The 14,113-nt window shown below is 37.3% G+C and overlaps 1 protein-coding gene across 3 annotated transcripts; it reads right to left on the bottom strand.

Annotated features, from left to right (window-relative positions):
• Window positions 1-744: 744 nt before the first annotated feature.
• PAGE5 (PAGE family member 5) lies at window positions 745-13,592 on the bottom strand. 3 transcript variants are annotated; one of them, XM_016942843.4, is made up of 6 exons: window positions 4,394-4,504; window positions 4,195-4,252; window positions 3,383-3,471; window positions 2,972-3,080; window positions 2,103-2,228; window positions 745-864 (listed from the first exon to the last, which is right to left on the bottom strand). In XM_016942843.4, the coding sequence occupies exons 2-6, from the start codon at window positions 4,244-4,246 to the stop codon at window positions 848-850; spliced, it is 393 nt and encodes a 130-aa protein (XP_016798332.1). In that variant the 5' UTR covers window positions 4,247-4,252; window positions 4,394-4,504; the 3' UTR covers window positions 745-847. The 3 variants fall into 3 exon arrangements, with proteins under 3 accessions (XP_016798332.1, XP_009437426.1, XP_003339404.1); XM_009439151.5 differs by lacking the exons at window positions 4,195-4,252; window positions 4,394-4,504 and adding an exon at window positions 13,510-13,592; XM_003339356.5 differs by lacking the exon at window positions 4,195-4,252.
• Window positions 13,593-14,113: the final 521 nt, after the last annotated feature.

Genomic DNA, 14,113 nt, shown 5'->3' with positions numbered 1-14,113 from the left:
AGACCAGCCTGGCCAAGATGGTGAAACCCCGTCTCTACTAAAAATACAAAAATCAGCTAGGCACAGTGGCGGGCACCTATAATCCCAGTTACTTGGGAGGCTGAGGCAGGAGAATCGCTTGAACCCAGGAGGCGGAGGTTGCAGTGAGCTGAGATCGTGCCACTGCACTCCAGCCTGGGCGACAGAGTGAGACTCTGTCTCAAAAAAAAAAAAAATTCCTATGATCATCTGAATAGATGCACTACAAGTGTTTGATAAAATTCAACATATACTGAAGATAACTACTCTTAGCAAACCAGGAATAGAACTTCCTTACTCTGATAAACTGCACCTACAAGAAAAGTACGGTAAACATTAAGGTGAAATGTGGAAAATGACCTGTTTCTGATCAGAAACAAGACAAGAATGTCTACAACCACCAACTGTATTCAAATTATACTGGGAAATTCTGTCCACTACCATGAATGAGAAAAGTAAATAAAAGGAATAATGTTAAAAATGGCAAAGAAACCTGTTATTATTAAAAGATTATACAATTGTGTCTGTTAAAAATCCAAAAGGATATAGAGGTAAACTTTTGGAATTAATAAGCATAGTTAGAAAGGTTGCAGGATAGAAAATCAATGTACCAACATGTTCTCTCTATATACCATCTCAAACACAGGATTTAAATTTTCATAAAAGATACAATTCTCAAGAGTATTAAAAATCTAGAAATAAATTTAACAAAAAAGTGCAGAAGTCTTTGCAGAAAACTGTAAAACTTTATTAAGAGAATGTTAACAGTCAAATTTCCAGCATAAGAACAATATTCTTGGTTTCAGTCTTCATTTGTCTTGGTTTAAACCTATAGTTGCCCTTCACCTATAATATAAATATAAAATTAGAGCACGTTATTCAGCAGATTTCTATTTAGATGACACTAGAAGTATACAACTACAGTGTTGATTAACTAAAATCAGAACCCTGAGGGTGTCCCTTTAGCTTACATCCAGTTAGCCTCTGAATAAACTCAGAAGGTAGACTTCCAGGCATATTAACAATATTTTTAATTCATGACACTTTTTCTAGTAGAATAACAAAGAGACTGTTCGAGTACAGAATGAATTAAATCAAGTGAATCTATTTTATATGTGTAAGTGGAAAGTAAAAATATGCCTATACTTTTAGTAAAAATTCAACCAAACAAAAACCTAAGGAAAAAAAAATATTTTTAAAGTATCATTTAAATTTTTTGATATGAAATAACACTCTGAATATAGAATATGCTTAGAACTGCCTAAGTGCAGGAAATAGAAAAGTCAGTATTACTTTTGTGTATCTTGTGAAAAAGTGTTAAAATGTTACTTTGGACTAGTTTAGACATTATGTAGTTGCTTTAAGTAGTGAACATTTGTCACTATTTTCATTGGTACTCCTGCCTCTCAACATGCTTAAAAGCATTTCAGTTTATACAGTAAACTGAAAACCCCCACGCTAGCTTTAAGACATTACCAGCACAATTAACATTACAACATAAACTGATGCTTATCATAAACATGTTATGTATTTGTTAAAAACAGTCCTCTGTAAAAATACCTGAAAATTATTGGCTGTTGGTTACATGACTTACATTTAAAAGTTAGAAAACCTTTTCTTATCTTTCTTTTAAAAATGACACATGAAATCATATATATTTATCATGTAAAACATGATGTTTTAAAATATACATACATTGTAAAACGGCTCAACCTAATTAATATATGCATTATTTCATATAGCTGTGAAGACACTCAAAATCTACTCTCTTAGCATGTTTCATATCTTTCATATCGTAATTCAATTAGCTTTGACCCAATTTATTCTATCTCTTGAAGTCCTGGCCTCAAGTGGTCTTTCTGCCTCGGCTTCCCAAAGTGCTGCAATTAACAGCATGAGTCACCACACCTGGGCTTCTATCTCTGATAGTGTGTAAGGCAGCCATTTGGGTCTGAACTACCTTCAAAGAATCTTTAGATGTGAAGTATGATATTAAAGTAGCAGTAATTTTACCTCTGTGTCACACAAAATACAATATTGTGAAAATAGAAACCCTATAATTTGCATCTTATTGAATAACATACCTGCTTCCAGCACTTTAGTGGGATCAAAAGTGGGCAGAGTCCCCTCCCTGACATCAGGACCATCTCCAGGTGCATCCTCTATCTTAAGCAGAGCCAGTTCCTGTTGAAAAGCTTCCACATCAGGCCCTTAAAGATAAAAAGTCGTCAATTTACGAATTAAAATATGAACAATGAACGAGGTAATAATATTTATTCCCTCATCATTGTGAAATAAAAATCTGTAGGCTAATTATTTCAGAAGTCTGTTGCCAGAAAAGCAGGAAAGCAGAGATGTTCAAACATTGCCCTTTCCTTTCCCAAGGCTGGCCCTAGACAACTTACTTGTTCCTTTTGTACTCATTTGTTCTTATTCTTATCACATTAAATCAGTGATTTGTTTGAGTCAGTCTGACTAGACTATGAGCTTTAGGCAAAAATTTGGCACTGACATCTCCAGCGCTTAGTATATTACACAGCATGAGGAAGCATTAATAAATGTGTTAAAAAGTATCTTATAAAAATACATGAGATGTCCGCAGATGGCAGACTAGGAAGCTGCAAGCTGCCATTCTTCCACAGAAGCATAAAACAAAACAAAACAAAACAAAAAACAGAAAATGGCTGAACAAACCATACAGGAACTCTGGAAAACACTCAAAGGTTTACGGCAACCATGCAAATACCCAATCAATAAAAAGCCTCCGTCAAAATGGTAGGAAAGTTTGTGGCTTTTTATGTGTCCTTGTCCCACCCCTCCGCACAGCAGCAGTAGGAAATGTTTAAGATTCCTTCCTAATGTTTTCTGTCCTCCTGTTACTGGTATGTCATAAAATATAATGCATAAATATACCTCCACCACCCATAAGCATTATTCTCCACTCTCCCTTCACCTTGAACAGCAGATGCTCCTTCATTTTTGATCTCCCCACTAGGTGCAATACCCTGATTATCAGTTGGTGGTTCCTCTTCTTGACGTTTTTCCTCAGTGGGCTGCTGGACCTAAGGGTGTAAGTGTGTGTGCGAATAAAAAGTCAATAATATAAACACACAAATGCATATGTGCATCGAATCATAAATCTAAAGACATTTTCCAATAGATATATATATAGAGAGAGAGTAAAATATCCATATCCATAAGGCAACACCAGAATATAATACTCCAGAACCAAAGTTGCCTTCATGAGATGCCATCATCATTTTTTATTAGCATGGAACACTGTATCAGTGCATGTACACTCGCTCAAAAATATTTTTTAAAATAAAATGTGTTAATAGAAAACATCAAATGCTAAAGGACTCACAATCACAGGTCCAACTGGCTGGGAAGACTCTTGGTCATTTCCTCTTTCTAAGGATTGGGATCTTGTTACATGCTCACTCATATCTCTCACTGAAAACAAAATATTGTTATTTGGAAAAAGTGTGTAAGAACTTAGCTATATATATGAACATTCCATGGCAAAATGGTGATTTGTACTTTTTTAATTTTGAAAATATTTTCAAACTAAGTCACAGAGCATTGATAAGTACGCGTGCTTTCCAATCAAACTAAGGACAGATTTGTTTGTATCATAGTCGAAGAGGCACAGAAATCACCTTAACGCCATAGCAAAAGACAGAGGACTTTTCTGAGTTTTGGCTTCACAATTAGACTCTCCATCATTTACACATTTAGGAAAAAAACGGGCAGAAAATTGAAACTGAAGTGACTGCTGCTTTCGTCCCACTCTGATATACTAGAGCCACCACCACCTCCTCCCCACTCCCCGAAAAATCAAGTTTTGTTGGAATGCACAGCCTCACGCATTCCTTTCCATGAGGTCCATGGCTGAGATGAGAAGTTGCGACACAGAGTTAAGGTTATGTTCCTCACTGGACACCTCTGCCAGGCACTCTACAGACCTCGGGGCCGTAGTCACCAGCCCACAGCGTTCCCAGTTTCCTGGCCCCTTCCTTACCACCCACACCATCCCTTCTCGCATCCCTAACGAAGAGTCCAGAAACTGTCCTCCCTCAGAGAGTTCCAGGCGTTTTCGGGACTCAGACACCTCTAACAGCACCCACCCCCAGGACTGGCACCATCTTCAGGCGATCTACCCCCTCCACGGCCTACCTTCCTCCCTCGTTCCAGCCCAGCCACGATTACCGGCCCATGGCGCCTGCATCACGACCTGGGGGAAGGCGGAGGACCACCGTGAGGCCCTTTTCCCTCAAAGCCACGGAATGTGCCACGGGACCTGTCCTAAGCCCGCTGGCTCCTCCACACATTCACTCACAACTAAATTACCAGGAAGACCACTCTGCAGACCTACCGGCTGAGTCTCGGTCAGTGAGAAAGAACGAAGATGGCGGAAAGAACGAAGATGGCGGAAAGAATGAAGACACAACCTCTCCTTGCAGAGATCTGCCTAGACAGAAGGTGGGCAGAAAGGCGCATGCGCAGCAACAGATCTGTGCAGCATGCGCACTCAGTGGGGTATTTGCCACGTGACTGAGGTTTTCCTGCCTCTGTGGAGAACCTAAACCACAAGCTCTCCTGACAACGAAAATGAACTTACAAAGCACTTTTCTTTTTCCCCCGCCCAACCTTCCTTTCACTTCCAATGGCGTTGGAGAATATGAGGCCCAGGTTACTCTAAGAAAACAATGTGTTTCAGACAAATTCGCCATCATAGAAATAAATATTATGTATGTTAATACCCATTTTATATCTGCTTTCATAAATCATTTTCTTGTGCCTTCGCGAGTCTGCTGTCATGCTTGCAATGATCTTACCCACTCCAATATGATAAGACATTCATAGTTTTTGTTGCATGATTGTACATTCAAAATCATTGATCCGGGCCAGGCGCGGTAGCTCACGCCTGTAATCCCAGCACTTTGGGAGGCCCAAGCGGGCAGATCACGAGGTCAGTAGATCGAGATCATCCTGGCTAACATGGTGAAACCTGATCTCTACTAAAAATTCAAAAAATTAGCCGGGCATAGTGGCACGCGCCTGTAGTCCCAGCTACTCGGGAGGCTGAGGCTGGATAATTGCTTGAACCCAGGAGGTGGAAGTTGCAGTGAGCCGAGATCGTGCCACTGCACTCCAGCCTGGGCAACAAAGTGAGACTTCATCTCAAAAAAAAAAAAAACAAAAAACAAACAAACAAACAAAAAACATTGATCCATCTGAACAAAATTAAGTGGTAGGGACTCTACATCATTTGTTGAATCCCTGTTTCACCCACTGTTTTGAAGTGGCTCTTTTATCATCACCTACATCCCCACTCAATTTTGTATGTAACTCTCTTATTTTAATTTTCTTCCATTGAGTCGTTTGTACCTGTACCACTAGTATACTATTTTAATTGCTGTAGCTTAATTATATTTGTAATGCGAAATAATGCTTGCCCTCCCTCATTGCTTTTTCCTTTTCTGTCTACTCTGACACATTTGTCTTTCAGATGAACTTCAGAATCATTTGATCAGGTGCTAAAATATTCCAGGTGAGACACTAGTTATTATTTTTAAATTACATCTTAACTTAGGGACAATATCTATCTTTCTATTTTAGAATTTCTCTATCCAAGAAAAAGCCACTCCTCATTTCCTCAAGTCTTTTTATGTATCCCTCGCAATGACTGTGTTATTTGCTTCATATTAGTTCTTCACATTCAAATTAAATTTATTATTGGGCATTTTTATTGTTCTATTCCCTTCTGGACAGATGTTTGCTTTCACTTCACTATGTTTTTCATAGAAGTCAAACAATCTCTGTTCGCAAACAATATGATTCTATACCTAGAAAATCCCAGATTCTCTGCCAAAAAGATCCTTGATCTTATAAACAACTTCAGGAAAGTTTCCGGATACAAAATTAATGTACAAAAACCCGGAGCACTTCTATACACCAGCAACCTTCAAGGTCAGAGCCAAATCAGAAACACAATCCCATTCACAATTGCCACAGAAACAATAAAATACCTAGGAATGCAGGTAACTAGGGAGGAGAAAAGTCTCTACTATGACAACTACAAAACACTGCTTAAAGAAATCAGAGATGACAAAAACAAATGGAAAAACATTCCATGCTCGTCAACAGGAAGAAGCAATGTTGTCAAAAGGCCAAACTGCAGTTTATAGATTCAATGATATTCCTATTAAACTACCAATGACACTCTTCATGGAATTAGAAAAAAAAACTACTTTAAAATTCATATGGAACCAAAAAAGAGCCTGAATAGCCAAGGCAATCCTAAGCAAAAAGAATGAAGCCAGAGGCATCATATTACCTGACTTCAAACTATAATATGAGGCCATGGTAACCAAAAAAGCATTGTACTGGTACCAAAACAGTCACATGGACCAATGAAATAGAATACACCGTCCAGAAATAATGCTGCACACCTCACACCTATTACCATCTGATCTTCAACAAACTCAACAAAAGCAAGCAATATAGAAAGTATTCCCTATTCAATAAATGGTCCCAGGATAACTGGCTAGCTTATGCAAAAGATTGAAACTGGATCACTTCTTATACAAAAATTAACTAAAAATGGATTAAGAACTTAAGTATAAAACATAAAACTATAAAAATCCTGGAAGACGACCTAGGCAATATCATTCTAGACATAGGAATGGGCAAAGATTTCATAACGAAGATGCCAAAAGCCATTCCAGCAAAAGCAAAAATTGACAAATGGGATCTAATTAAACTACAGAACTTCTGCACAGCAAGGAAGCTATCCACAGAGTGAACACACAACACACAGAATAGGAGAATATTTTTGCAAACTATGCATCTAAGTTCCAGTTTCCAGCATCTGTAAGGAACTTAAACAAATTTACAAAAAAAAAAAAAAAGACACGCCAGGCACGGTGCCTCACAGCTGTAATCCCAGCACTTTGGGAGGCTGAGGCAGACAGATTGCTTCAGGCCAGGAGTTTGAGAACAGGCTGGCCGACATGGCAAAACCCCATATCTACCAAAAATACAAAAATTACCTGGGCGTGGTGGTGCATGCCTATAATCCCAGCTACTAGGGTGGCTGAGGCAGGAGAATTACTTGAACCCATGAGGCGGAGGTTACAGTGAGTGGAGATCATGCCACTGCACTCCAGCCTGGGCAACAGGCTGAGACTCCGTCTAAAACAAAACAAAACAAAAAAACAATACCATTAAAAAGTGGACCAAGGATATGAACAGACACTTTCAAAAGAAGACATCCATGTGGCCAATAAGCATATGAAATAAAACTCAACATCACTGATCATTAGAGAAATGCAATTCAAACCACAAGGAGATATCATCTCACACGAGTCAGAATGGCTATTATTAAAAAGTAAAAAAAAAAAAAAAAGATGCTGGTGATGTTGTGGAGACAAAGAAACACTTAATCACTGTTGGTGGAAATGTAAATTAGTTCAACAATCATGAGAAACAGTGTGTTGATTCCCCAAAGACCCAAAACCAGAATTACCATTTGATCCAACAATCCTATTACTGGGTATATAGCCAAAGAAATATAAATTGTCCTATCATAAAGACGCATGTATACGTTCACTGCAGCACTATTCACAATACCAAAGACATGGAATCAACCTAAAAACCCATCAATGGTAGACTGGATAAAGAAAATGTAGTGCATATATACCATGGAATAGTATGCAGCCATAAAAACAAATGACATTATAACCATTGCTGGAACATAGATGGAGCTGGAGGTCATTATACTTAGCAAAGTAATGCATGAACAGAAAACTAAATACTGCATGTTCTCACTTATAAGTTGGAGCGAAAAATGAGAAAAAATGGACACACACAGGAGAACAATAGACACCAGGGCCTACCAAAGAGTGGAGGTTGGGAAGAGGGAGAGGATCAGGAAAAATAGCTCATGAGTACCAGGCTTAATACCTGGGTGACAAAATAATCTGTACAACAAACCCCCATGACATAAGTTCACCTGTATAACAAACCTGCACCACATGTATGCCTGAACTAAATATAAAAGATTTTTAAAGAAAAAACAAAAAATAGATTTCAAAACAAAAACTTTGAGAGGAGACACAAATGTCACTCTATAATAATAAAGGGGTCAATTCATCAAAAACATATAACAATTTTAAATATATATGCACCCAACACTAGAGCACTCAGATATATAAAACAAATACCATTAGAGCTAGAGAGAGAGATAGGTCCCAATACAATAATGGATGGAGATTTCCGCACCCCACATTCCGTATTGGACAGATCTTCCAGACAGAAACTCAACAACATCAACAACAAAAACAGACTATCTGCACTATAGAGCAAATGGATCTAATAGATATTCACAGAACATTTCATCCAATGGCTAGAGAATACACATTCTTTTCCTCAGTCCATGGATCATTCTCAAGGACAGACCATATATTAGGTCATAAAAAATTTTTTAAAAATTGAAATATCAAGCATCTTTCCAGATCAGAATGGAATAAAACTAGAAATTAATAACAAGAGGAATTTTGGGAACTATACAAATACATGAAAACTCAACATTCTGCTCCTGAATGATTAATGGGTCATAGAAGAAGCTAAGAAGGAAATTTAAAAACTTCTTGAAACAAATGATAATGTAAACACTACATATCAAAACCTATGGGATACAGCAAAAACAATACTAAGAAAGATGCTTATATCTATAAGTGCCTACATCAAAAAAGGTAAAAACTTCAAATAAACGATCTAATGATGCATCTTAAAGAGCTGCAAAGAAAGAGCAAACCAAACCAAAAATTAGTAGAAAAAAAGAAATAATAAAGATCAGAGTAGAAATAAATAAAATTGAAATGAAAATAAACCTACAAAAGAGCAGTAAAACAAAAAGTTGTTTTTTAATATGTTAACCAAAATTGACAAACCATTAGCCAGACTAAGAAAAAAAGAGAGAAAACCCAAATAAATAAAATAATAAAAATAATAAAATCAGAAATGAAAAATGATTTGGGAGGCTGAGGCAGACAGCATGTAGCATTATACTACAGAGCTATAGTAACCAAAACAGCATGGTGCTGGCATAAACACACACATAGATCAATAGAACAAAATAGAGAACCTAGAAAAAAATCCACACACCTACAGTGAACTCACATTTTACAAAAGTGCCAGGAACATACACTGGGAAAAGACATTCTCTTCAAAAAGTTGTGCTGGGAAAACGGGATAGCCATACATAGAAGAATGAAACTAGACCACAAGCTCTGGCTATATAAAAATCAAATCAAAATGAATTAAAGACTTAAATGTAAGACTGAAAACTATGAAACTGCTACAGGAAACACCGGAGAAAATCTCCAGGACATTAGTCTGGGCAAAGACTTCTTGAGCAATACTCCACAGGCACAGGCAACCAAAGCAAATATGGACAAATGGTATCACATCAAGTTAAAAGGCTTCTGCACGGCAAAGGATACAATCAACGAAGTGAAGAGACAACCCACAGAATGGGAGATAATGTTTGCAAATTACCCCTCTGACAAAGGATTTATAACCAGAATATACAGGAGCTCAAACAACTCTATAGGAATAAATCTAATAATCCAATAAAAAATGGGCAAAACATTTGAGTAGACATTTCTCAAAAGAAGACATACTAATGGCAAACAGGCATATGAAAAGGTGCTCAACATCATAGATCATCAGAGAAATGTAAATCAAAACTACAGTGAGATATCATGTCACCCCAGTTAAAATGGCTAATATCCAAAAGAAAGGCAATAACGAATATTGGTGAGGATGTAGAGAAAAGGGAACCCTTGTACACTGTTGGTGGGAATGTAAATTAGTACAACTACTATGGAAAACAGTTTGAAGGTTTTTCAAAAAACTAAAAATAGAGTTAACATATGATCCAGCAATCCCACTGCTGGGTATATACTCAAGAGAAAGGAAATCAGTATATTGAAGGGATATCTGCATTCCTGTGTTTGTTGCAGCACTATTTATAATAGCTAAGATTTAGAAGCAACCTAAGTGTCCTTCGACAGATGAATGGATAAAGAAATTGTGGTACGTATACATAATGGGGTACTATCAGCCATAAAAAAAAATGAGATCCAGTCATTTGCTACAACATGGATGGAACTGGAGGTCATTATGTTAAGTAAAATAAGCCAGGCACAGAAAGACAAACATTGTATGTTCTCACTTATTTGTAGGATCTAAAAATTAAAACAATTGAACTCATTGACATAGAGACTAGAAGGATGGATACCAGAGCCTGAGAAGTGTAGTGGGGGGTTAGGGGTAGATGGGAATAGTTAGTAGGTAGAAAAACCTAGAAAAAATGAATACTATTTGATATCACAATAGGGTGCCTATAGTCAAGAATAATTGTGTATTCTAAAATAAATAATGTTTTTGGATTTTTTGTAACATAAAGGATAAGTGCTTGAGGGGGTGGATACCCCATTCTCCATGATGTGCTTATTTCACATTGCATGCCTGTATCAAAACATCTCATGTACCTTATAAATATATACACCTACTATATATTTACAAAAATTAAAAATAAAAATAAATTTTAAAACATTCAATGTATGTTTCATCAAGTTGGTCTTCATGGTTATTCAGGTTCTAGAGTCTAAATTATAAAATACTAAAACAGTGAGTGGATTGTTTTAAATTAATGTGTCCTAAAACATAAGAAAACTTCCAATGAAGGTAAGAACTTATGAGCAATGAATGTAACATGGAAAAAAATGATATAATCAGAGTGAATGACTAAACCAAAACTAAAACTAGGCATAGAGCAGAGCCTGAGAGGTTGAACAGTGCTGTAGAAACCAGAGGCTCCTCATTCACAGTGGTAAATATAGGCTTTTTGTAACTTCTGCCCTTAGTTGAGATACTTCTGATGCCGGTCCTTGTGTGCACACACTCCTTTGTGTGATTGTATGAATACCATTTTCACACTTGCTGCATAGGAATTAAAGCACATGCAAAGTATGTTGGCATTCAGATGTGTATCTTTATTTTTCATGATGCATAGTTGTTTATATTGAATACCTAGCTCTTAGTAGAGTCCTCTGACAGGCACTCAACACAGATCATAACATTCTTCTGATGGGACAATTCTGCAGAGTCAATATCCCTATGATGTAATTTCCAACACTGTGTTTTTAGTGACTCATACTACTTTTGTCCCAAAATAAATTATAAAGCTAATTTAACATGGGCTGGAAAGCACCCTTGTGACTTCACCAGAGAAAATGAGACTTAAAATTTACATCCGTCCGTGCATGCAAGAAGTCATGACTCCACCCATCCATCAGTTCAAGAGATATGGTTTGAGATCCTCCATAAGTCATGAACTGAACTAGACTTCACATCCCATTAAAGGACTACAAAATTACAGTTAGATAGGGAGAATAACTTTAAGAGACCTTGAAAAACGCTGAGAGTGGATGTTAAGTGTTCTCACCACAAAACGATAACTATGTGAGGTAATACGATGTTAATTAACTATATTTAACCATTCCATAACATATATGTACTTCAAAATATTATGTTGTGCACAATAAATACATACAATTTTATCTGTCAATTTAAAAATAAATAAATTCACTTGAAAAAAAAAGTCTTCAGCATCAGGGCAAGGGACTCTCTGAAGGGACCTTCTTTCCTAATTTTGAAACTCTGATCCTCTCTTGCCTTCTCTGAGCCCAGTTACTTCCTTTGGATGTTGTTTGACACATTTATCTCCAGCTCATACATAAAATTTCTCAGAGACAACCATGGTTTTTATGCATCTTTTTAGATGGTGTAACAATGAGGTTCTCCCCACTAGCCAAGAGCAAATTACTACAAAATAACCAAAAGACGAAAGTGCTACATATCCACTTGAATGGTGCTTTTCAAACCATAGGCATCCCAGAGCAGGAACTGCAACATCTAAACCCTTGTTTACAATGTAAAATTTTGAGATCAACTTTTTTAATATGTAGGTTGAGCATTTGACTTATTACTAAGCAAATTTCTAGCCCAATTTATCAGAAGACAGGAAATGTCTGTGATTCTTTTTGTTCCTAAATTGCTAGAAATATGGCTGAACTTCTTTCAGGTGAAGTAGGTTTATGGTAGAATTTGCTCTAAATAACTAGTTGTAGATATAGCTCTAAACATAATGTAAATGTCACAATGAGCCTTGGTGGATATCCACATATAAAAAAAATCAATCCAGACACAGTCCTTATACCTTTCATTAAAATGAACTCAAAATGGATCTTAGATTCAAATGGAAAACTGTAAAACTTCTAAAAGACAATGTAGGAGAAAATCTAGGTGACTTTGGGTTTGGTGAGATATATATATACATATATATATCACCAATAAATATATATATATCACCAATAAATATATATATCAACAATAAATATATATATCAACAATAAATATATATATATATCACATATATATAAACATATATATATATATATATTTTTTTTTTTTTAGAGGGAGTCTTGCCCTGTTCCCCAGGCTGGAGTGCAATGGTGCGATCTCAGCTCACTGCAACCTCCGCTTCCCGGGTCCAAACATTCTCCTGCCTCAGCCTCCCGAGTAGCTAGGATTACAGGCGCCTGCCACCACGCCCAGCTAAGTTTTGTATTTTTAGTAGAGACGGGGTTTCACCATGTTGGCCAGGCTGGTCTCGAACTCCTGACTTCGTGATCCACCTGCCTCGGCCTCCCAAAGTGCTGGGATTACAGGCATAAGCCACCACGCCCGGCCTGGTAATGACTTCTTAAAAATAACACAAAAAATACAATCCATGAAAGAAAAAATACGATAAATTGGACTTTAATACAATTAAATGCTTCTGCTTTCTGAAAGATACTGTTCAGAGAATGAAACAAAATACAGAAGACTGGGAGAAAGTATTTGTAAAACACATGTAATGAAGGACAGGTATCCAAATACACAAAGAATTCTGAAAACTCAACGATAAAAAAAGGAAGAACCCAATTTAAAAATAGGCAAGAGATTTGAACAGACACCTGACCAAAGAGGATATACAGATGGCAAATATGTGCATGAAAAGATGTTCAACATCACGTGTCATTAAGGTACTGCAAATTAAAACAACAATGAGATACAAATACACACCTAGTAGAATAACTAAAATTTAAAATACTGACTATATCAAATTGTCACCGGTAGAGGGTAGTGACAGCAAGTTGTCCAGGTTCTTGGCATTTTGAAAAAAGAATTGGTCAAAACGCCCAGCAAAGCACAGAAACAATGAAGAACAAAAAAACGAAAGCAGGGCTTTATTGAAAAAGAAAGTACACTCCACAGTGTGGGAGCAGAGCCGAGCAGTGGCTCAAGGGCCTGAATACGGAATCTTCTTGGGTCCGAATGCCCCCTAAACTTTCCCATTGGCCACTTCATGCTCACCTTGTAACGAAAGTGGTAGCCCGCAATCAGTCTGATTGGTTGCAGAAAGCAGCCAACCAGAGGCTGAAGTGAAGTTACAAAGGTCACACTCCTGTGCAAACTTCAGAGGCTAGGGTGAAGTTATAAAGTTACACTTCTATGCAAAAGAAGACTCTGCCCGCAATCAGTGTGATTGGTTGTGGACAGCAACCATTCAGAAGCTGGAGTTACAAAGTTGCAAACGAAGACTCGGCCCGCACTCAGTATGATTTGTTGCCGGCAACCAGTTTCCCATCTGCCACGCAGAAAAGGTGAAAGGGAGTAGCCTCTGGTCCTTTTGTTACTTAGGTGTGGAAAGTTAGGGTTTTCCTTTCAATTTAGTTCTAGGAAGTCGGAGTGAAATAGCCTTAGGTTCCCTGCCTCCAGACCCTATTCTCCTGCCTCAAAATGCTGGCAAGGATGTGGAAATTGAAACAGCAATGAGATACCAATACACACCTAGTAGAATAACTAAAATCTAAAATACTGATTATACCAAATGATGGTAAGGATGTGGACCAACAGGAACTCTCATTCATTGCTGGTGGAAATGCAAAATGGTACAGCCACTTTGGAAGACAGTTTG

The sequence above is a fragment of the Pan troglodytes genome, chromosome X, assembly GCF_028858775.2.
Source record: "Pan troglodytes isolate AG18354 chromosome X, NHGRI_mPanTro3-v2.0_pri, whole genome shotgun sequence".
In the NCBI taxonomy this organism is placed as follows: domain Eukaryota; kingdom Metazoa; phylum Chordata; class Mammalia; order Primates; family Hominidae; genus Pan; species Pan troglodytes.
This window is presented reverse-complemented; position numbering and strand designations above follow the sequence as displayed.

Coding starts and splice junctions, on each gene's coding strand:
- PAGE5 (XM_016942843.4), bottom strand. CDS start 4,246: ATGCAGGCGCCATGGGCCGGTAATCGTGGCTGGGCTGGAACGAGGGAG. Junction 3,081..3,382: donor AGCCAGTTGGACCTGTGATT/GTGAGTCCTTTA, acceptor TTACACCCTTAG/GTCCAGCAGCCCACTGAGGA. Junction 2,229..2,971: donor AGGAGCATCTGCTGTTCAAG/GTGAAGGGAGAG, acceptor TTTATCTTTAAG/GGCCTGATGTGGAAGCTTTT.